The sequence below is a fragment of the Urocampus carinirostris genome, chromosome 2 (genome assembly GCF_059441175.1).
Source record: "Urocampus carinirostris isolate Australia breed hairy pipefish chromosome 2, RoL_Ucar_1.0, whole genome shotgun sequence".
NCBI lineage: Eukaryota > Metazoa > Chordata > Actinopteri > Syngnathiformes > Syngnathidae > Urocampus > Urocampus carinirostris.
In genome coordinates, this window is record NC_142350.1 from 26,791,615 (window position 1) to 26,814,848 (window position 23,234).

Below are 23,234 nucleotides of genomic sequence, written 5' to 3' on the forward strand. Positions count from 1 at the left end.
ACAAGATGGAGTGCGATATTGCCAGACCCAAAGTGAACTTCTAGGTTCTGACTCCAGCTGTGCGGTGGAGTCACGGAACTCGAAATGTAGTCTCATGACGGGCGTGTGTTAAGAGTGCGAATCGGGGATAAAGTCCAAAAGACTTGCCTTTTATCATGGCGGACGGGTTCGGTTCTGCTTTGGTGCCGAAACCGTCAAGATGGAGCGTTTAACTTCAGTGGAGGAGAGGAACCGAGAAGATGGCCAGGAGCAGCAGGTCGGCTCCCGGAGGACGCTCGCCGGCGTCAGCTCGCCTTCTCTGGCCGCCGCGCAGCTCACCTTGCCTGGCGTCATGGATGCCGAAGGGAGGGTAGACGAGTCTCGACTCAGAATGCACATTTTCCAAAATGGTATCTATATTCTTTTCTTATGACGTTTTCAAACTCTCAGATGATTTAAAGGTGTTAATACCTCAAACGTAGTTTGATTTAGCCATATATTATCTATTGTAATTGCAGTTTATTTTTAACAAAACGGTCTAATATTTCGGTTGAATATGTTAATTATCCTGTTTACATACCTGTCAAGCTCCAGGGCTCCATGCCCTTACAAACTGACGTATTTTCCCTGACAAAATACAAAAACATTTTACACCATATATTTTTTCAAACGTGTTTATTTATGTAGTTTAACATGTTATATTGTACATGTGTTTCCTTATATCATATATATTGTTAATTAACATTTTGTCATGAGATACTGAGTTGCTCAACATGAACGAGGTTTATCATAAAAAAAGTTCAAAAATGAAGTAACTTGGACATTTACTGCAAATATAGTTAAGTAGAATAATACATTTTCTTATTCAGATTATGAATTCATTTTCTGCATTACATTATTTTTTTCTTAACTTCTTTATACAACATAATAATTCGTAATATAATGCATCAAAGCAAGTGAGCCGTTTCAGAGCCGGCTCTCTTTAATGAGTTGAGGCGAAAAAGCCGGTTCTCTAAAAAGAGACGGACTTCCTTTCACTACATCAAACCGCTCACTTCGTTTGCAACGAAAAAAAACGATACGAGATAGAGGCTACAGCGGCGAACTCGTTTGACTTGATTGATTTGCCGTTTCGTGATAGTCTGTGTATACCGGATGGTACCAATAATTGACAAATTTCCGTTTTCTGTACAGATTTCCTCTTATGTCGTACACGTCTTAAAATGCATAATAAACGTACGGCAAAAACGTAGAGGTTGACAGGTATGTATTAGTGTCACATAACAATCACAATTAAAGCAAAATCATATATTAGGTCCCTGCTATTTGATATTTGGTTTCGAAGTATTACTGTAGTTGTATTTTGTTTAGTATTTATATAGTCATATTTTTGTTGATGTTCTGTAGTTTTTTTGGAGTTATTTGAGTAGTATTTCTGGTCTATTTTTGGGAATATTTCCATCGTATTATTTTTGGGGTATTTCTATAGTATTTTTGTTGTGTTTTGATAGTAGACTTTTTGTGGTATATCTGTATTATTTTTTTGTAGTTTTACAGTAGGTCTATGATTTTAGTACTTTGTAGTATTAATGTATTTGTAGTATTTCATTTGTATTTTGTAGTATTTCCATCGTATATTTCTTGTTGTATATCTGTAGTATGTTTGTAGTACGTCTCATCTCAACTCATTAGCTACACCGCTTATCCTCAGTAGGGTCGTGGGGGTGCTGGAGCCCATCCCAGCAATCATCAGGCAGTGGGCAGGGGACACCCTGAACTGGTTGCCAGCCAATCGCAGGGCACACAGGGACAGACAACTGACTCGCTCATTCACACCTAGGGACAATTTGGACCGGCAAATTCACGTGAAATGCATGTTTTTGGAATGTGGGAGGAAAAGGAGTGCCCGGAGGAAACCCACACAAGCACGGGGAGAACATGCAAACTTCGCACAGTAAGTCTGGAGCTGGATTTGAACCCACGCAGGAGGTTCCCAAGACATGAACTGTGCCTAATCTTACTGTGCGCTAACCACTGCGCCGCCGTGCTGCCCATCTGTAGTACGTGTTTCATAGTTTTATTTTTGCAGTATTTTTATCGTATTTCCATAGTGGATTTTTACATCATATATTATAAGATAGAATTAAACAAAACTGCCTAACCCACTCTCCAGAAAAAAAGGTAATTGTTCAGCGCATTTTATTTCATTGTACAACGTCTGACGATTGCATAACATTTATGAATTTAAGAGCACCCCACTGACACCTAGAGTAGTGGAGGTGCAATTGACTTTATTCTGGGAAAGTTAAATAAAAAGTTCCCGAATGTCAAACTTGCCCGCGCCCCCCTTGACAGAGCCTCGCGCCTTACCAGGGGCGACCCGCCCAACTAAACTATTTAAGAACCCCTGTTCCTAAGGGACTTTTACCGTCTGCTAGACGGCAATTTCTGTGGCAGTTTTAACAAAGAGTCAGTTATGGTCACATGCAAAAAAGTTCATGTCCTTGTTCCTAGAGGCATTTAAGTGATGCTTTCCCCACACTACACACACTATCGAACATGAAAAAACACAAAAGCCCCTCAAGAAACAGTTACTAAAGTAAAATGGCATTTAGAAAGAAAGCTTCTGGAAGGACGAGAAAGTCACATGAGTTTATTAAAAAAGATATGCAGTGAAATGTGTTAAGTCAGGAGTGTAAATCTCGTTTGAGCTCGGGGGACTAGAAGGTAGAAAAAAACACTCTTACAGGGGCCGGACTTGTAAATTGCAGAAAGTAAGTACGAAAAAAATGTGGAGAGAGGGAAAAAAGGTGGGGAAAGAGAGAGAGAAAGAGACAGTTAAAGGTGGACAGAGAGAGAGGTGGAGGAAGAGAAATAACGGGAGAGAGAGGTGGAGGGAGAGAAAAAAAGGGAGAGAGAGGTGGAGAGAGAGCCTGAGAGAGAGTGAACATGAAAGAGTGAGTGTGTGAAAAAGAGAGAAAGAGAGAGGGATCATGAAAGAGGGAGAATGTTAGAGTTAGAGAGAGCATGAAAGACAGAGAGAGAGAGAGAAAGAGCGTGGATGGCAGAGACAAAGATCAAAGGGGAAAGAAAGACGCAGCATGTGGGGGGAGATTGAGAAAGGAAAAGAGCAAAAGAGAAAGAGAAAAAGAAGGAGTTATATAAAAAGAGAAAGAGAGAAAAAGAAAGAAAAAAAGAAAAAGAGGGACGGAAATAAAAAGAGAAAGAGAGAGTGAGAGAGGCGGAACGAGAGAAAATATAAACAGCCATAAAGAGAAAGACAGACCAAGATAGAGAGAAAGAGAACAAAAGAGAAATAAAGAAGAGAGAGGATCAAAGAGGGAAAGAGTAAAAAGAGATAGAGAGCGACAAAGACGGTGCAAGGGAGACAAAGAAAGATACAGCATGGGGGAGAGAATAAAAGAGCGAGAGAGAGAGAGAAAGACAGAGAAAGATAGTGATAGAAAAAGAAAATGAGAGACAAAGTTAGAAAGAGGGAGAAAGAGAGAGAGAGAAATAGAGAAAAGAGAGGTAAATTAATAAAAAGAGAGTGAAAGAAAAAGAGGAAGAGAGAAATCCCAAATGAGAGAGTGAGATAGAGAGAAAAGTGAGATAAAGAGAGAAACTGAGAGAGAAAAAGAGAGACTGGGAGAGAAAGACAAAAATAGAGATAGAGCAAAAAAGACAGAAATAAGACATTAATAAGAGAGAGAGAGAGAGAGAGAGAGAGAGAGAGAGAGAGAGAGAGAGAGAGAGAGAGAGAGAGAGAGAGAGAGAGAAGGAAAAAATTAAAGCCACAGTTTACGAGTGACAGCTGGCTTTGGCGACAGCAAGTGGACATATTTAAAAATTGCACGTCATCGTTTGCCCTTTTTTCTCTCTTGCACTTCTCTCAGCATTGTCTCCCGCAAATAAATGAGGTTGCATCTGGCTTCTATTTTCAAAGCTGGCCTTGCATTGTGAATGTTTCCTATAAAAGTCTTTTTACACAGTAGAAGCTGGAAAAACATTTCAAGGATTATAAAGGGATATTAAATGATTCCTAGATGCATGGGTTCTTGAAATCCTCAAAAAATTGAATTTTAATATTCCGTTTTTGATGTCCGTAAAATTCTTACGTTTTGGGTAAAGTGCTTGAAAATCCTTGAAATTGTTTCCATTGCCATGTTTTTTGGCAGTCCGACTCTCTAAACAACTCAGTAAATGAATGAAAATAAAAAATAGAAGTGCGTGAAAATGACGCCGACGAGCCTGCTGTTGGCTTTTCATTATCAGCATTATCATATGAAGGCCACTCCCCCTACTGGTCGCACCCAAGAGGACAGCGTTATTTTAAAAACTGGCCCTTTTGGCTCGGCTCACTGAGAAGAGCTCTTCTGGTTTGCAAATGCCTCCTTATTTTTATCATCAATAATATTAAAACATTATGCACCAAATGATTTAGAAATTAGTCACTCAGATGTTTTGCGTAGATCACTGCAAAATGAAATATAAATGAAAATATTCACATTCCTATCACCAACAAGAGCTCTAGCTTCCACTAGATTTAGACCTATATATATTTATGTGTGGAGAGATGTTGTAAAAGGATAGTGTAATGTTTGGACGTGTTCTAAGGGATGGGCAGGGCACCCGTATGATGTGGCAGGGGTAAACATGTGAAAGCAGTTGGGCCCTGCTGTGGAACAGAAGAGTGTGTTGTATCACCCTGACCCGAGTGATATGGCCGCTTTCTTGTGTCCCGTTTCATCCGGAGGGACGAAAGCATGACCAACTTAGGTGCCGAGGTGCTTCACTTGTTTGGGTGTTTGGTCATTTGGGTTGGCCATGGTCCCCCCAAAAATTGTGTGTGTGTTTTTTGCTGCTTTTCCCCTTTTTTATTTTCTTTGTTTTTGTGTATGTGTTTGTCTTGCTGTCGGTCACCCCTCTTGAGGGATATGACCAGGGTTGATAAATAGATAGATAGACATAGATCTACTGAACGCAAAAAAAAAAAAAAAAGCAAAAGATCAGCAGTTTCTAAAATTGAAAGATCAAATGCACTCAATACAATGAGTCCAAATTTGGCTCATTTTTATGTGTTTAAACATACAGGTCCCTCTCTCTTTTGTTTTTCTTATTGAACTCAATTATTACCCGACACCTATAGAGCAACCCCCTCAACAAGTGTGAGATATTAAAGCTGCGCTTGCATTGTGGATGCAGAATTCATGTCAGTTTATAGCAGCCCATTGACAGAAAAAGATTAGAGATCGTAGTTGGTTCTTTGATGCCTGCTGTATTCCTTCCTTTAAAAATGAAAAAAGTGTTCAAAACCCTGTAGATGTGATGGAATAACACTTGTGAAGGAATTCGGAGGAAGAGATTAGAGCAACAGCATTGGAAACAGGGCGCCTCTAATTCTTTGCTAGCAGAGCAAAGTTCACGTTTTGCCCTTCTGTTCCACTTCATTGATTTCCTTTAATGACTTCCTTTGATGAGAATTGCTCAAGAATGTGCTATTTTTCGCTAAACTTCTCCCATAATATTTGACTTTTCCAGAGCAATAATCACGCTTAACACTGCAAAAAACAAAACTGGTTACCAGAGGTGGGTAGTAACGAGTTACATTTACTCCATTACTTTTACCTTAGGGCTGCAACAACTAATCTATAAAATCGATTGAAATACATTATTAAAAGTGTTGTCAACTAATAAGATCATACATTCGTTGTATCACGTGATTTATGAGCCACTAAGTATGTTAAATCAACGCAAATAAGACAATTCATTTGTGATGCTGAAGGTTGTAGTACCACTTTGGTCTGGCAGAGGACGCCAAGACCGTTTTTTTGAAAAAGTTATCTTACATTTTTTTAATACATTTGTAATTGAAGTAAATAAACTACTCAAGACAGGCACTGCTGAAATATTAGTTAAATTAAAGAATCACTGTAGTTTTAGCATTGTTGGATCTCTGTAGTTGTCTCATCTCATCTCATTAGCTTTACCGCTTATCCTTATTAGGGTCGCGGGGGGGCTGGAGCCCAACCCAGCCATCTCCGGGCAGCGGGCAGGGGACACCCTGAACTGGTTGCCAGCCAATCTCTGTAGTTGTATTTTTGTTTTATAGTATTGCTGTCGTAATTTTAACTCAAATGGACAATGTGTAATATTTAGTGCCTCCTAATGGTACAAAAAACTTTCATTCATTTTTATTGAATACTACGCAAAAATACATGCACTATCATCTCATCTCATCTCATTAGCTGCACCGCTTATCCTCAGTAGGGGTGCTGGAGCCCATCCCAGCAATCATCGGCAGTGGGCAGGGGACACCCTGAACTGGTTACCAGCCAATCGCAGGGCACACAGGGACAGACAACTCGCTCGCTCACTCACACCAATGGACAATTCGGACCGGCCAATCCACCTGAAATGCATGTCTTTGGAATGTGGGAGGAAACCTGAGTGTCCGGAGGAAACCCACGCAAGTACGAGGAGAACATACAAACTCCACACTGTAAGTCCAGCAGCTGGATTTGAACCCACTCAGAAAGTTCCCGAGACCTTAGAACTGTGCCGCACACGCGCTAACCACTTCGCCGCCGTGCTGCCCTGCACTATCATACCAATGTTAATTTTTATAAGAAATCATAGGTCGGGAAATAGTAGTTTCCTTTACATAGTTTTTTTTTTGCTTGCATTGGTTTTTGTTTGTATTTGACAACAGTCCCATGTAGTGGTTAAATATTACACACTAGGGTTTTCAGAAAGTATGTGCCTTCCTCTTTTGCTTGTTTTCTTCTCTCCTCTCCTTGTCCCTTGAATAAGAGGCTCTCTCTGAAAGCTAGGCTGTGCAGACCAAGTCATTTTGGTGTGTTTACAGTTTGTTCTGTGGGTTTTCATTACAAAGTGTCTCAACAGTGAATATGGATTATTTAATGAGCTTCCATATAAAGGATCATTTAGCAATTTACATCCAAAACTGGCTCTTTTGGTGTGACACCTTGACTGTAAACTGTAGTCAATAATATGCTCTATATATATATATATACTGGACCGTACCATCAATAACTTCAGGGTTGTTTTCTGCTTCGCATTTTTACAACAATCTTTTTTCACGCTTACAATGAAACAACCTGGAGAAAATTTGCATGGTCTCAAGTTTTTCTCCGAGCCAGATGTACTCATAAAAAGGGCCATATATGGCTCGCTAGCCATAGGTTCCCGACACCTGCCCTGACACGACATGAGGGTTAAGAAAACACCAATCCTTTTTTTTAATTCAAAGCTATACTTGACCCTATTTTATTTATTTTAATTGGTGTCTAGGTGGCGTATCTCCGGACGAACGGGGCCTGGCGTGGCGCTTCCTGTTCGGGATGTACCCATGCGGTTCCACCACCTTGGAGCGTCCTCTGCTTCTGGAGCAGCTTACCGTGCGTTACAATGTTATGAAGGCAAAGTGGCAGAATTTCCTCCCCTCGGCTGTGCAAATCTACCTCAACGGCACGGACGGTAAACATCAACGTTGGGCCCGTTACTTTGAGAAAGTAATTAGTTATAGTTACTCACTACTTCTTCCAAAAAGTAAAAGAGTTAATTACTGAATTACTCTATAGTAAAAGTAACCTGTTACTAGGGAAAAAAAATAATTCTGGCCCTTTCAAAAGAAGTTGTTGTGTGTCAAAGAGTTCAAAACGCCACGGTGATTAACTGGATATTACTTGTAGATTGTTGTAAAAAAATGGGAATTCTGACTATTTTTAGAGAACTGGCTTTTTGGGCTCAGCTCACTAAAAAGAGCTGGCTCTTTAGGGTGCCAAATTTCTCTTCAGGTTATTTTTGTTGCTTTAATCGCTACATAACCGTTTGTTATGTAACATTATGCAGGGAATGACTTCAAAAGGGCGAAAAATCAGGAAAAAGGACAAAAATGGAAAAGAATAAAATAAAAACAACAATAACCAAAAGAAAAAGAGATAAAAGAAGAAAAAATATATCCTTAATTTTTATGTAAACACATTAACACTAAAAAACATAGGACATTTAATAAAAATATGTATGAATCAAAAAAAAAGATACATTGATTTTAATCTTTTTTTATACTCAACGGATTTGAAGTCAACAACACAGAATCCCTGAAAAAATGCATATTGACAAGAGTAAAAAATAAGGTGTGCTTAACAAAGGAGGGTATTTATTGGCAAAAAACGTTTCTAAAAGTGGCCATTTGGAGAGTCCTAAAAGACCAGAGCCTGGTGACATCACACAGACACGTTAACTAGTATTAACTCTTTGATGCATAAAAAGAAACAAAAATGACTTCAAAATCTAAGGCTAAAATAATAATAGCAAATGATGTCATATTCCGAGTATTCCATATAAAAAATGTTCATGACATGTCACCATTGGTATTTCTATTCCCCCCACTAGTTTTCTTCTCCACTGATGAAAATGTGTATGAACTGGTAGGTCATGTATCCAAGGGTTAAGTACTCACAAAACAAATAGAACAACAGTAGCAATACTGGTCTGAAAAATCGCAATTAGTTTTTTCCCCAAAATCTTGCAGCCTTACAGTATGTTAATGCTAATTTCATTTATATTGACCAACAGCTGTGGAAACAGTCTGCAAACGTCTTAATCATGCAACAATGTGTTACTTTTCTGTACTAGACATTTTCCCGCTGATTTTTTTTTAAATGTAAGAAATGAACGTGAATGAGTTATTTTTTATGGCTTGTACAAAAACAAAGTTGAGTTTTTTTCCTTAAAGTTGCGTGTGCTACTTTTAATGAAATGCACTCTGTAGTCCGGAATTAGTACTTTCTCTTTCACATGGGAGTAAGGCTTGATTGAGATCATAACGACTCATTAATTTGTTCAACAGATGAGCTGGTTGCTGCAGTAGAAAGTTTTAACCGTCGGCAGGCACTCATCCAGGCAGACACCGACCATTTGAGTGATGAGGTCCAGGATAGGCTGATGTTTTTGGAGCTACAAGCACAGGTTTGTTTGATGAGAACAGATTCATTTGAGTTTAAAGAAACAAAACTCACGGGTTCTGTACCATGATTATGCAATAACCTCAAAAGTGGATTAGTTAGTCATGAGGCTGTGACCTCATTATTAATATTTAGGGATGCTCGATGAGCCTTTAAAACGTCCTTGTTGAAACAGAAAAACGACCAAAGTTTTTGTATCATTTTGACCTAAATTCTTGGATTAATTAGATGAGAACATAGGTAAGAACTACCTGTGGTGCCCATGCCAAATGAGAAGAGTAACTGCATTGTCATCAGTGGAGAGCCACCCTTCATTGATGTTTTGCTTCATTAATCCTGGAATAACTTATGGTGGTGGAGCAACAGCTGAATCATTTCCCATGCCAGCCCCTGCAGCTACCCTTAGGACCCATCTTTTCCCCACGACCTGTCCTTCCTCCTCAGCCTCAGCCAGAAGCTGGCTCTTTCCGTCTTTTCTGCCAGAACCACGCTTGCCCTCTTCAGTTTCTCTTCACAAATTATGATTTACTTTAATTTTAAATGTAGCGTAAAAATGATTTTACCTTCTTTTATCACAGTGCTTATCAATGCTTGTATTAGAACAAGCAAAATGTTCACCCAGTAAGGGGCCGGTCATACAGACATTTGCGGCTGAATCACGGCCAGAAATTCGGCCAGAAATTTCTGCCTGTGAGGCGGACGCTATTGGACGCTTTGAGATCGCAATACAGACGAGATACAGCAGTGCTTAACACGCGGTCGGAAATTCGCGCGCGGGTGGCAGCGCGAAAAAGTTTTGCGCTGCTCAATTCTTCAGAGCGCGGGTACACAGCCTTTCACGAGCGTATCAAGGCTGAAGCACGGCCAGAAATTCCTGGCCGTGAAGCGGATGCTGTTGGGCGCTGTTGGACGTTTTGAGACCGCCACATAGACAAGATACAGCAGTGCTTTACTCGCGGTCGAAAATTCACACGTGGTTGGCCGCGCGCAAAACTTTTGAGCTGCTCAAAAGTTTGAGCACGTGTTAAACCGCGTGCCGCACACGTGGTCAACACGAGGTAATGACGCAGAAATGACGCGGAACGACGTGCTCTGGCCGCGGCCAGGGCGTGGTTACACATGGGTAGGACGGGAAATTTCAGCGGGTAAGCGTGGGTGGAGCACGGTCATAGCATGTTCTGCGCCTGTATCGCGGTGTTATTACGTGAAATTAGCGTGTTACGCGTGTGACAGTCAAATGCCTTTCTCCGCGTATATACAGCGCGATTTGCCGAGCACACGTCAGTTGTGCTCGAGACGTCAAGGGGGTGAACATGGATCCCCGTCAGCGTAGTGACCTCGTCTTAATCCATTTTTATTTCTTGACATTTCTTTTCAAGATAATAAAATAAAAATGATGCCATAGCTTGAAATCTTGATCTTCATGGGACTGTGTCTTGAGCGGTTATGATTTCTACAGCCCGGTGTTATCCGAGAAATGCATCCCTGCCGAGATTTGCATCCCCTCGCTACTACAACCACTTTTACCTCGTTTTATCTCACTTTTAGGGAATGTAATGGCGAACATATAACCAAAACCACTTCGTCTTGCATTTGTTGGAAATGTAAAACAACTTAAACCATTCCGTCTTTGTTTTTGTTGTGAACGTAATCGAACGGTAAATCCTCCCCCCCTCGCGTGAACGCGCATTCTGCTGCGCTTCCAACGAAAGCGATCGTATTCTATATAAAACGCTTATTAAAACTATAAAGCGAGCTAATTATAACAATTGGGAGATCCTAGTCTATATAACGCGTCTATTTAAACAATAAAGTGCGATCGTATTCTACAAAATGCGTTTGTTAACGCGGATGAAAAAGTCACCAACGTCAATGCACGCTTACAACAAAAGCGATCGCAGCAGAATGCACGTTCACGCGAGGGGGTGGGGGTGTTGCGTAGGAGTCGGATTTGGGCACAACACCGGCTCGGGAGCTTTTATACCCGTGGTCCACACGAGAAAATGACGCAGAAATGACGCGATGAGGAAGCGGAACAGTCGCCGGCGTCTGTTTTGCGGGCATACCACCGATGAACAGCGGGTTGGCCAATTTTGCGCATTTTCCATCGCGAGCAACCACGGGCAAAAAAAAACCCGCAAAATTTTAGCCGTGATTTAGCCGCAAACGGCTGTGTGACCGGCCCCTAAGGTAAGAAATTTTGGCTGGGGGTTTCCGTAGTGCAGTGGTTAGCACTTACGCCCTAAAACACCAAAGGTCACCGATTTGAAACCGGGTGGAAACATTTGTTGGCCAAAGCCACAATGCTGTACTTACCCAAGATACACCACCAGAAATGGTGTCCCTATGCCCTTAATGGTTAAGGGATCCTGATAGTAGTTTTCTGTAGATGAACACACATACACAATCCAAACTAAAACAAAAATAAACAGTGCAGGATATCAGCTACCTGCGCTGGCTTTTGGTATTAGTAAGATAGACAATGTTATAGTGGTATTCTATTAAAAATCAAATAATTGTTTATGGGGTTTTTTTTCAGATTTTATTTGATCGTGTCACATTTGACCAGGAGGAGCTGAAGGAAGCCATCCGAATTATTAACAAAGATGTCCCAAGAACTAATAGGGACTTGAGCTATTACCAGTATGTATTTTTAACGTTTAATTTGGAAGCTGTATTAACTCATTCCTGGAAAAAAATGTTCTGCACATTATATTTCCAAATTTATATTTGAGTTTCACACTTTTTTCAACTGGACTTTTGCAGTGCAGATGTGCAAACCTTATGAAGAAAAAGCACTTTTTAGTAAAGTAACATTTAAAAAAGAATGCTTCAAATTAGCAACCACAACAAGAAAACATTCAAAAAGATTTTGTTTCTCTTTTTTTTGTTTGTATGGTTTTTTTTCTCCATTTACTTTACTTAATGAAATGATCTCATTCAGTGGCAGACCTTTCTTTCAAATAGGAGGAGCCAGTGCCGTCAATTGCCGTTTTTTTACTCATTTTCAGTGCTCCACTCTGTCTCTCAGCAACAAAATCACCTAGGCTTATCCCATTCAGGATTCTCAAGGACATCGATGTTATCACTTTCTGTTCCAAAATTAAAGGGATCACAATGCCGGATTTTCCCACCAACCCAGTCAAACTCTCAGCACTCTAAAATAATATTTTAGCTAACATCCTCAACTCTTTTGCCCCACTAAAAACCCGGTACATCTTCTTTTCAATATCTGCTCCCTGGATCAACTCCGATCTCTGGTCTTAGAAAACCGAAGGCCGCCAACTAGAAAGCCTTGACTAAAAACTGGACTCACAATACACAAAACCATGTTCAGCACTCACATTCTCCTTTATAAGGACAACCCTTGCACATGGTAAATCCACCTACTACTCTGGCCTCATCTCCTTCAAAGAAGGCAACACTAAGTCACTTTTCTCTTTAGCTAACAGAATCCATTCTTCACTTTCTACCGATTCTGTCCCCTCTAACCTTGAAATTGCCCCAGTCACGCCCATTCTGAAAAAGCCTGGTTTAGACCCCAATAACTACAACAATCCCAGCCCCATCTTTAACCTACCATTCATATCCCAAATCCTCGAAAAAGTAGTCTCTTCCTAACTTCATGCTCATCTCACAACCAGGTTTTTTAATCTTTCTTGGGGGTGTCGGTTGGCGCTTGGTCATAACTAGAAACGAACCTTTTCTTACATTCACCATTTTTATGCACCACTGAAAAATAGAAATTAAAAAAAAACTGTATGGAAAAGCTTTTGTGTTGCGCCCCGAACAGATCTGATAAAAAACTAAGATAAAAGTAGATAGACGCAATGGAAAATGAAGCATCAGGGCTCATTGAGCTCAGTTGGGCATTGTTAAAAAATGATTAATAGAGAAAATTTTAAACTTTTGAAGGACACCTCAAACAACACTCCCCTTTTTGCCACAATAGCTAAAGACAATGATTATTGTTTTTTCCAGGGTTGTCAGGGAATGAGTTAATACAGGACATATAATGCCATGCTTAATTGAAAATTATGGATATAATGTTTAAAATCACATGCTGACTCAAGAGGTACTGTGAAAAAATATTTGCCCCCTTCCTGATTTTTTTTTCTCTTCTTTTTTGCCTATTAATCACTCAGAGTCAGGTTTCAGACCATTAGACCAATTTTAACATTACACAGAGACAACCTAAGGAAATACAAAATGCAGTTTTACCGTTCATGACTCCACTATAAGAAAGACACTGGCCAAAAATGGCATCCATGGGAGAGTTCCCAGGCGTAAAACCACGTCTTTCCCAAAAGAACAGAAGGAGTATTTTTACTTTTGCCAAAAATCGTCTTGATTATTTTCAAAACTTTTGAAGAAAAATTCTCTGGACTAATGAGTCAAACATTAAACATTTTGGTAGGTGTGCAGGCTGTTGCATCTAGCGTAAAATTGACAAAATAAATGCCAACAGTAAAGCTTGGCAGTGTGATGGTCTAATGACAAGGACAACTTGTTGTGGTTGACGGAGTGATGAAATCTGGTGTTTACCAGAAGATCCTGAAGCAAAACGTCCAGCCGTCATTTCTGGCCCTCAAGTGCTCTTGGATCATGCAGCAGCACAACGTTCTAAAACACCAGAAAGTCCAACTTTTGAATCGCTTAAAAAAAGCAAAATTGAGGTTTCTGGAGTGGCTATGGTAATGTCTCGATTTAAATCCAAATGAGATACTGCGGTGTGACCTTAAATCGGCAGTTCATGATAAAAAACTCTTCATTTTTGCTAAGAAGAGTGGACCAGAATTCCTCCACAGCATTGTGAAAGACTCATTCCCAATCATTGTAAGTATTTGATTTCTGTTAACGCTGCCAAAGGTGGCTCAACTCGCTATTAGGTTCAGGCGGCAATTGCTTTTAGGTTTTGGGTTTTGATTTTTTGGGACCTTAAAAATGGGATCGACATTTGAAAACTGCATGTTGTATCCCCTTGGGTTGTCTCTGTGTGACATCAAAATTGGTTTGATGATCTAAAACTTTTGTAAGTGATGAATATGCTAAAACACTGAATCAGGAAGGGGCAAATACTTTTCACGGCACTGTAGCGTTCGTTAGCATTTTTCCGAGTTTGTTTTCAGAGGCGAAGGTGTTGGCAATCTATTGGTACTGAGAGACATTCTTATCACCTATGCTGCTTTCCATCCTGGTAAGACATAATAAATGAGGCTACTTGCGTTGTTTTGCACAGACTCACCTTCAATTATTTTGTTTTCTGTTGTTTTGCAGGGGTGAGTTACGCTCAAGGGATGAATGACCTTTGCAGTCGATTCCTGGAGGTCATGGACAGTGAAGTTGACAGTTTTTGGAGTTTTTCGTGCTACATGGAGAAATTTGCTAAAGATTTCCAAGAAGATGGTTTGCACAGAAAAATAGGTGAAGTAGAGGCAGTATTGGGCGCGTCACTTAACAAAAGTAATTGTTCATAGTTCCTCACTTCTTCTTCCAAAAAGTACTTGAATTACTCTATAGTAAAAGTAACTAGTTATCAGGGAAAGTAACGATTTTCGTTTCAATTTCTGAGCAAATAAGAAAACGCATTGATGTCTTTGACCGCAGTTCACCTGTAGAGATGGGAATTCCGATATTTTTCAGAGAACTGGCTTTATCGGCTTACTAAAAAGAGCCCCTTTATTTGTTTTTTGTTTTTGTTGTTTTAATTTCTACATTACCAGTTATGATGTAACATTATGTGACGGAATGTCTTAAAAACAAACAAAAACTGAAACAATTATAAAAAATCAAAGCTAAAGAACAAATACAATAACAAAAGGAAAAAGAGATAAAAGAAAAAGGAAAAAGAAGGAACTCAAAAATTCTATACAAACACTAAAAAACACAGGAAATATAATTCAATTTTTTATAAATCTACAAAAAAAGATAAAGCACATAAGTATTTTAATCTTTTTTATGCTCAACAACTATCAAGTCAAACAACACAGAATCCCTAAAAAAGGCATATTGACCAATTATAAGAGAAAACAGGCGTCTTGGAGAAAGCCAGCTGTCTATTGGTGGGGAGCAGGCTCCCATCGTCTCTTCCAAGAGGTGGCTAATTGAGATGTTTTGTTGGCGAATGACACGAGTTGGGGTGCTCAAATATTTCGTGAATCAGCCCTCATTCGCCTTTTCTTTTGGCCCTTTAATAAACAATATACTCCTTAATTCAGTTAGGAACTCCATTCATCCGTTATCTGCACCGCTTATCCTCATTAGGGTCGCGGGGGTGCTGGAGCCCATCCCAGTCGTCTTCAGGCAGTGGGCAGGGGGACACCCCGAACTGGTTGCCAGGGCACACAGACACAGACATTTCACTTGCTCATTCCCACCTAGGGACAATTTGGACCGGCCAATTAACCTGACATGCATGTTTTTGTAATGTGGGATGAAACCTGGAGTGCCCAGAGGAAACCCGGAGTTCCCGGAGTAAACCCACGCAAGCACAGGGAGAACATGCAAACTCCACACAGGAAGGTAGTCAGGAACTCAGTTACTTTTTAAAATAAGTAGTGAACAACTAAAACTAATTACTTTTTTGGAGTAACATATGCAACACTGGTTATTCCGAACACTGGTTTGAGGTGGGGTTGTTTTTTGCAAGACGGAAATCCATTGGAAAGTTTGATTCATTGTCTTAGAGTTGGAGGCTTTGCTGCTAAAGGAACTGGATCCTGAACTTCATGTCCATTTGGTCACAGACAGCATGGAGAGCTTCACCTTTTGTCACAGGTAATAGCTACCGAAACCCTTTCTGACCTAATCCGATAAATTCCATTTATCATTATGATTTTTGTTCCTTTGATCAACATTTTTTTTTTTGCGGGTCACCTTAGATGGCTGCTGCTGGGCTTCCAGAGAGAATTTGAACACAGTGATGCTCTGCGCCTGTTTGAGATCCTCAGTTGTGATCACCTAGAGCTTATCGGCCAGCAAGTAGACCGAGCCCGTTATCAGGAAAGGCTGGCTCAAAAGTACTGTACAGGTGAATTGTTTTGTACTATTTCTGAACAGACTCTGACACACCTGTGCCATGACGCAGATAGCAATGAATTCCGACACAGTAAACGTTAGGAATAGGCAACACAATGTATCGTATAGATATTGTTATTTACAAAAGTGGCATTTCCTAATATATGCCATTTCACAACCAGAATCTACAAATTACAAATGTAAGGAAAATTAAATTACCATTAAATTGTTGTTTGCAGGTAAACCCAAATGCAGGGAAACTTGAATAAAGGTAGGGTTGCTCAAAAAAGAATAGTACTTAGTGAAATAATCCAGGAACAAAGTAACAACCAAACAAACAAACATAACCGTGGTTTCAAAAACACGAACCTAATGTCTAAACATGAAAAGAAAACCAAAGCAGATATGGGAGTGTAAAATGGCAGAGGAATGAAAACGAAAGTGACCCGACCATGTTCAAGCAGTTTAAAGGACCAGGTGTGGAGAGATTTGATACAGGTGTGAACAGTCCCGCCCTTTCCTATTCGTCATCCCCGGGGGAAGTTCCAGATGCTGACATTACCCTTTACCAGGACCAGAAGCAGTCGAGGGTCCTCCTCCTTTACCTCCTTTATAAGTGTTCAAAGTTCCATACCCAGGAAATGGCACCAACTAGGGGAAGGTGGCGTACAGAAAAGTCGGAATGTTAACTTGAAAAGATTGTTCAGACTGACAGAATATTTATGCATGTTTTCGATTTCTCAACAGACATTGAGTGTGAGTCAGACCTGCAGGCCGTCAACACCGACTTTACATTTGAGCTCTTCATCTGCGCTGCCATTCTTTTGGACCACAAAGACACTTTGTTGCAGTGCCAAGATGAAGTCCAGCTGATCCAGTTCATCACCAGGTTACATTTGCACTCATGGGCCACAACCTCAAGTGTACAGTAATCCCTCGATTTACTCGGTTAATGGAGACCAGAACTCCTTGCGTAAAGTGAAAATCCACAAAGTAGCGTGTCAGCGTTTGGAAAAGCCCCCAAGGGTCAAACTGACCTCGAGATGACGTCCTTATTGACTGAGAGTACAGTTTATGAGTGCTACAAAATAATAGATCTATAAATAAAAACAAAGAACACAGAATCGGAGTTGACTATATAGTCTTTATTGTCATTATAGAAAAGTGCAAGGAAATTAAAGAGGTTTTCATTTAAATGTAAGAAGGCGATTTAAAGAGCAGCTGGGTAGCTGTGCGCTAGCATGGCTATCCTTGAATTGAACCAGAGGCGTGTTCAGGAGAGTAATCAGACATGTAGTCGCTTGTTAATCGCTTGCCGCGCACTGCTGAACGTTTTGTAATCGCTCACTGTGATTGCCTTACTGATCCAAAATGGCCGACGACAGTACAATGGATTTCGTTCTACAGCTTGCTTTGAGCGAGTTGGCTTATATGAGCGACAGTTCGCATATTGACACAGTTAAGGTTATCCTAAACGCAGTGGAAGGGTCATACCTGTCTTGCATTGTTCACAAACATTACCAGGCAATGTAAGACGATATATTACATCGCCAACAGCACTCGTCAGGGTGAGATCCTCCATCTTCTGCACTGTCGACGCCATGTTGGAAATCAAAGTAAGCGGTCTTTCTCCCGTGATTACTCGGGCACGCGAGCGCTCAATAATCATTGGCCGTTCAGAAGCTAGCGATAGCTAGCGATAGCAATCGCTCACTCTCCTGAACACGCCTCTGGTTTCTGTGAAGTTTAAAATACATCTGCCGGAATGCACCGGGTTCCCGCGAGTTGTAGCTCCAGGTCATCCGTTTCATTGGAAATCGATCTGGCGTTGGTTGAGATACAGGATTTGTATCGGAGTTTTTTGAGGGTTGTAACATAACTTAGCTGTAGCAGCAGGTACATGGTAAATGGTAAATTATCTGCATTCATATAGCGCTTTTCAAGTCAATGAAGACCTCCCAAAGTGCTTTACAATGTGCTTCACGCTTACCTATTCACACACCAGTAGGGAGTCAGCCATGACAGGCGCCTACCTGATTATTGGGGGCATTAGGTCTTGCCCAACGACACTTCACCGGCCTTATAATAAGGCTATAGCCTTCTCTCCCGATGCCGCATTGTCACCTCCCGGAACTGATGACAATCCACAACCACCCTCTGGTGATCACCATTTCTTACTTTCCTCAGAGTCCGGTTTAATTGATGCTAAAAGCTAGCTGTCGCCGTGCTTCTTAGTTTGTTTGTTGGACACATTGAGTTTGTGGTCCTGCCCGCTTTTTGACTCACAGCTTACACGAGCCTATCACAGTCAAGCACGCATTCACGCCCACCCAACACACAAAGCCCTCCCTAACCTGCCCCTGTGATTGCATTTGTTGTGTGCTGTCAGCTCAGAACTCAATGCACGATACATTGATATGTATGACAACAAGGACAATTCAATTCAAAAATCTGTTACGCGGTTAACAATCGATAAGCCTAAAGTAGAGGGATTACTGTATGATATCATGGAAACTGTGTTATTTATATGCCCAGGGTCTGTCGAATTGTATTATCAAGGTTTGTAAAGTGCTTCAATTTTGGGTGAAGTTTTGTAAATGCTTGAAAGTGTTGGCATGCTTCTCGGCAGTCTGACTTGATAAACCACACTCTAAATGAAGAAAAATTAAAAAAAGTCCTCTTAATAATTATACTGATCTAGCAGCTGGCATTAACGGCAGCTGGCATTTGTTTGTATGACGTCATGTGAAGCGTCATCACCTCTTGATGTGTTTATCAATAGTCATTATGTTTAACAGTATGATAATGTATTATTTCCTCTTTGAATGGTACTGGAGAAGTTGGTAAAGTGGCTCAGAGAGTCCTTGAAAAGTGCTTGAATTTGGCCATGAAAAAGGTGTACAAACTTCGTTTTTGGCCTTTTTCGGCACTTTTTGTTAACTTGTCATTCATGCAAAAAAAAAAAATCAAATCACAAAAAAATGGATATAAGTCTTTTTACAATAGCAACGATGGTGTTTAATATTGAGTTCAAAGTTGTGTGCACCCTCTAGCATACTAATAGTAGATTAAGGTTTTGGATAAGTTGTAAGTAATGATTAACAGAGAGTAACGTGCACTATTTTGTCCTTCCTTTAAGCAGCCTTCAGGGAACCCTGGACTTGAACAGCACCCTAAAGAAAGCAGAGCAGCATTTCTTCAACTACTGCAAAAGATGCGCTTGGGACTCCATTAACTGCCGCTGCAGAGCACACAAAAGCAAAGAAGACTTTTTTCATCAGCTTCGCAGTTTATTTGCATTCCGATAAGAAACTCTTAAATAAGGGCCGAGACATGTTTAAACACACATATTAATTGTTTTTCATAAGTCATGAGGTTTTGAGTTTTACTATGTTACTGAAATGGACCAACGCCACAACTTTTATTGGACTTGTCCAGGCTTACTAAGGGTTGATGCAGGGGTAGACAACCCATAATGATATTATACCCAATAAACAAAAATTAAAATAATGTTCTCACTGTACGTAATTATGTCGATTGGAAGGACATTCTTAAATACAGAACATTACGCAAATGTATGCAAAAAAGTTGTACAAACCCTACATTTGGAAAAGCGCCAGGGTGCCTCTCGGCAGTGCTAATGTGCGGCATGCGGCTCCTGAGCCCCGTGTTGCCGACCTCCGGGTAATGCAATATTTAGCCACTGGAAGGTGACAGACAACAGGTGGTGCTACTAACATACTCTGGTTATATTTAAAGATGACTTATGTAACAAGCTTGTCTACACACATTTTTAGCACTGACACAAAGAATGTGTAGTCGTGAGGGAATTATTCAAATTTGCCTGAATGAAATCTGAACCTCTGATAATGTTTTGTATTTACAATGTTCAATTGTTGGATTGAATTTAATATCTGTCTGTCTGTCTGTCCGTCTGTCTGTCTGTCTGTCTGTCTGTCTGTCTGTCTGTCTGTCTAAGCCATGTCCCCCTATTGCAGGGGTCTCCAACCTTGTTCAAGCCTTTTTGATACTTATTGGCACAAAGGGCACCTAGCTTGATTTGTATTTCTAAAATGACTTATCATTTTCTATTTCCTATGTTGTTACTATGTTTTTTACCAGGTTAATTATTGAAGGTGGAAAGAAAGAAAGAAAGAAAGAAAGAAAGAAAGAAAGAAAGAAAGAAAGAAAGAAAGAAAGAAAGAAAGAAAGAAGGAAAGAAAGAAAGAAGGAAAGAAAGAAAGAAAGAAAGAAAGAGAGATGGAGAGAAAGAGACAATGAAAGAGAAAGGGTAAGAAAGAAGAGAAAACAAGAGAGAGGAAAAGAAAGAAAAAGAAAGAACACACATATTAATTGTAGTACAGGTAGTACAGATTACAATTGCAATGCAACAAGTAAAACGTTTGCAAATACTTTTTGCCGATTTTAAAAGGACAGTGTGTAATATCGAAAGCCTCCTAGTGGTTATAGGTCACCACCATGTTTGTTGGCCATCTTGTTGCATGCTTTGGCATTGGTTTTTGTATGCATTAGACAACAGTGCCTTTTTGTGGTCAAATATTACTCACTGGGGCTTTAACTATTTTGTTATTATATGGGAAAAAACTGGAATAACTGATAGTTATTGCTCATTTGAATTTTTGCGGAAATTTGATCAAATAGTAGTACTTGGAAATAAGGTTCAAAAATAAGTAAAATTGAAACAGTCAAGTCGTATTTATTTGTATAGCCCTTAATCCCCAAAATGTCTCAAAGGACTGCACAGGATTACAATTACACCAGCCTGATCTTAAACCGACATGCGGGCAAGGAAAAACTCAAAACCTCAGCGTGAGGAAAAAAGAAACATTGAGAAGGGGCCTCACACTCAGCCGCCGTACCGCCCAACTTTCATTCAGTGATAAAAGAAACAGAAGCCTTCCAGTTTGCATGTTCTCCCCATGCCTGGGTGGGTTTCCTCCGGGCCCTCCGGTTTACGCCCACATTCCAAAGACATGCATGTCGGATTAATTGGCCCTAGGTGTGAAAGAGTGAGGGAATTGTCTGTCTGTGTGCCCTGTGACTGGCACCCTGTTGAGGGCGTCCCCTGCCCACTGCCCGAAGATAGCTGGGATGGGCTCCAGCCCTCCCGCATCCCTACTGAGGATAAGCGCTGCAGACAATGTATTGATGGATGATTTGAATATTAGGCAAAAATACATGAAATAATATTTTTTGACCTTTTTGGGGGTTTGAGTTGGCGTTTCGATTTAAAGGCCTTTTCTTACTTTCACCATTTTCATGCTACATTGACATATGGACAACTGCAGAAGAAGAAAGCATGAAGTCACTCTCCAGCGCTCCCTCCAGTCCCCTTTTTTCGAACCTAATGTGTTCCATCCTGAACCGTTCTGCTAAAAGTAAGACAAAAGTAGATAGGCACAGAAGAAAATAAAGCATAAGCCAGAAACCTAGCTAAAAACAACTGCACATTATTTGCTTATTCACTTTATATAATTCATACATTAAAATTGTGTTTGTATTTCCTGTAAAATAAATCAATTAAAAGACAAATAAATAAATGTGTTTAATGCATGAATACATTTCAATTCTGTTGTCTTAATTAATTGCTTTAAAAATAGTTATCAATACTTGAATATGTTTTTGTCCATGAAGTCCGTGTATTGGTGTGTATTTATTTGAATTTCTAAAATAGCAACTTATCAAGTGATTACAATGGTTTTACTATGTTATTACCAGGTAAATTCTTTCAAATAAGCTTATGTAGACTTAGTGAAACAAAAACAATTTTTTTTACTAGAAAATCATAATGACTCCGCACTGGTGAGCTATTTTCAGAAAATTTCCAAGTGCACCCCAACTGTTCTTAGAGGTACTCTGGTGCCAGTGAGTACCACGTTGGAGACCCTTGAACTAGAAGAACAGGACAACACCTCAACATCAGAAGATGTAATTGAACAAGTCGGAACTGCTTTCCAGCGAAGCTCCTCCTCCTGACACACCTCCTACGACCAGAGGGGCCCAACTGGGTTTTGAACTGGGCACAGACACACACACTTGTGCCCAATTATCCTGAACCCCTTAAAAAGGACATTTTGATCTGCAGACGATGGTTAGGGTCATTGTCATTTTTCCTTTTGTTTGCCATTGTCATTCTTGTTGTCGTTTTCCCGTTCACCACCACGCCAGGTTTCTGTGTGTTTTTTTCCGGTTTCTTTGTTACTTTAATCCTTGCATTTTTGAATTCCTGTTGTGGTCTTTGTTTCCAGTTTGGGCTTGGTCAGGTTTAATTTTGTCTGGACATGCCATTTGCCTTGTGCCTCCTTGCTCAGTCATTACTTTGGTCCTGGTTGTATTTGGATACAATCCCTTGTTTTGAACATCCCTACCTCCAGATCCTGCCTCCCCCACATGGGTCCATCATCCTCCAAACTTAACAGGAGCCCCATAAATTGATCAGAAGAATTCAGCGTCCTTTATCAACTGTTTGGCGTACATTAAGAAGACTACTGCTCATGACGCCATACTAGTTAGTTAGTTAGTCCAACAGTTGGCGGAATAGTGAGACAGAAAAGTCAGGCGCTGGAAAACGGGAAGCCAGAGGCAGACAAGATCGAAACCGGACAGGACTGACGGGATCAATACCAGATACAGGATACACGAGCAGATAACGGACAGGACGGAACAGACGAGATCGATATCTGATACTGGATACACGAGTAAGATACAGGACGGGGCAGACGGGATCGATACCGGATACTGGAGCAAGATACTGGACAGGACGGGACAGACGGGATCGATACCTGACACTGGTTACTGGAGCAAGATACCGGACAGGGCAGGACAGACGGAATCGATACCGGATACTGGATACACGAGCATTATTCTGGACAGGACAGGACAGATGGAATCGATACCGGATACTAGATACACGAGCAGTATGGGAGAGACAGGATTGATACCAGATACTGTAGACTGGAGCACGATAGCGAACAAGGTAGAACATACGGAATCGAGACTGGAGCAAGATACCGGACAGGACGAGACAGGCGGTATCAATGCCAGATACTGGAGACTGGAGCAAGATACCGGACAGGACGAGACCGACGGGATCGGTGCTGTGTACTGGAGTCTGGAGCAATATACCGGACAGGACGAGACAGACAGGGTCGATACCAGATACTGGAGACTGGAGCAAGATACCGGACAGGACGAGACAGGTGGGATTGATACTGGATACACGAGCAG

The 23,234-nt window shown here is 40.6% G+C and overlaps 1 protein-coding gene across 2 annotated transcripts; it reads left to right on the forward strand.

The window, feature by feature from the left end:
- On the forward strand, positions 1 to 20,159 carry LOC148371541 (TBC1 domain family member 15). 2 transcript variants are annotated; one of them, XM_088326070.1, is made up of 10 exons: positions 1 to 389; positions 7,294 to 7,479; positions 8,855 to 8,973; positions 11,509 to 11,612; positions 14,099 to 14,166; positions 14,247 to 14,393; positions 15,656 to 15,746; positions 15,851 to 15,999; positions 16,734 to 16,875; positions 19,126 to 20,159. In XM_088326070.1, exons 1-10 carry the CDS (start codon positions 200 to 202, stop codon positions 19,292 to 19,294), a joined length of 1,365 nt encoding a protein of 454 aa, XP_088182196.1. In that variant the 5' UTR covers positions 1 to 199; the 3' UTR covers positions 19,295 to 20,159. The 2 variants fall into 2 exon arrangements, with proteins under 2 accessions (XP_088182196.1, XP_088182197.1); XM_088326071.1 differs by having other exon boundaries at positions 19,129 to 20,157.
- Positions 20,160 to 23,234: the final 3,075 nt, after the last annotated feature.

Coding starts and splice junctions, on each gene's coding strand:
- LOC148371541 (XM_088326070.1), top strand. CDS start 200: ATGGAGCGTTTAACTTCAGTGGAGGAGAGGAACCGAGAAGATGGCCAG. Junction 11,613..14,098: donor AGGGACTTGAGCTATTACCA/GTATGTATTTTT, acceptor GTTTGTTTTCAG/AGGCGAAGGTGTTGGCAATC. Junction 14,167..14,246: donor CTATGCTGCTTTCCATCCTG/GTAAGACATAAT, acceptor GTTGTTTTGCAG/GGGTGAGTTACGCTCAAGGG.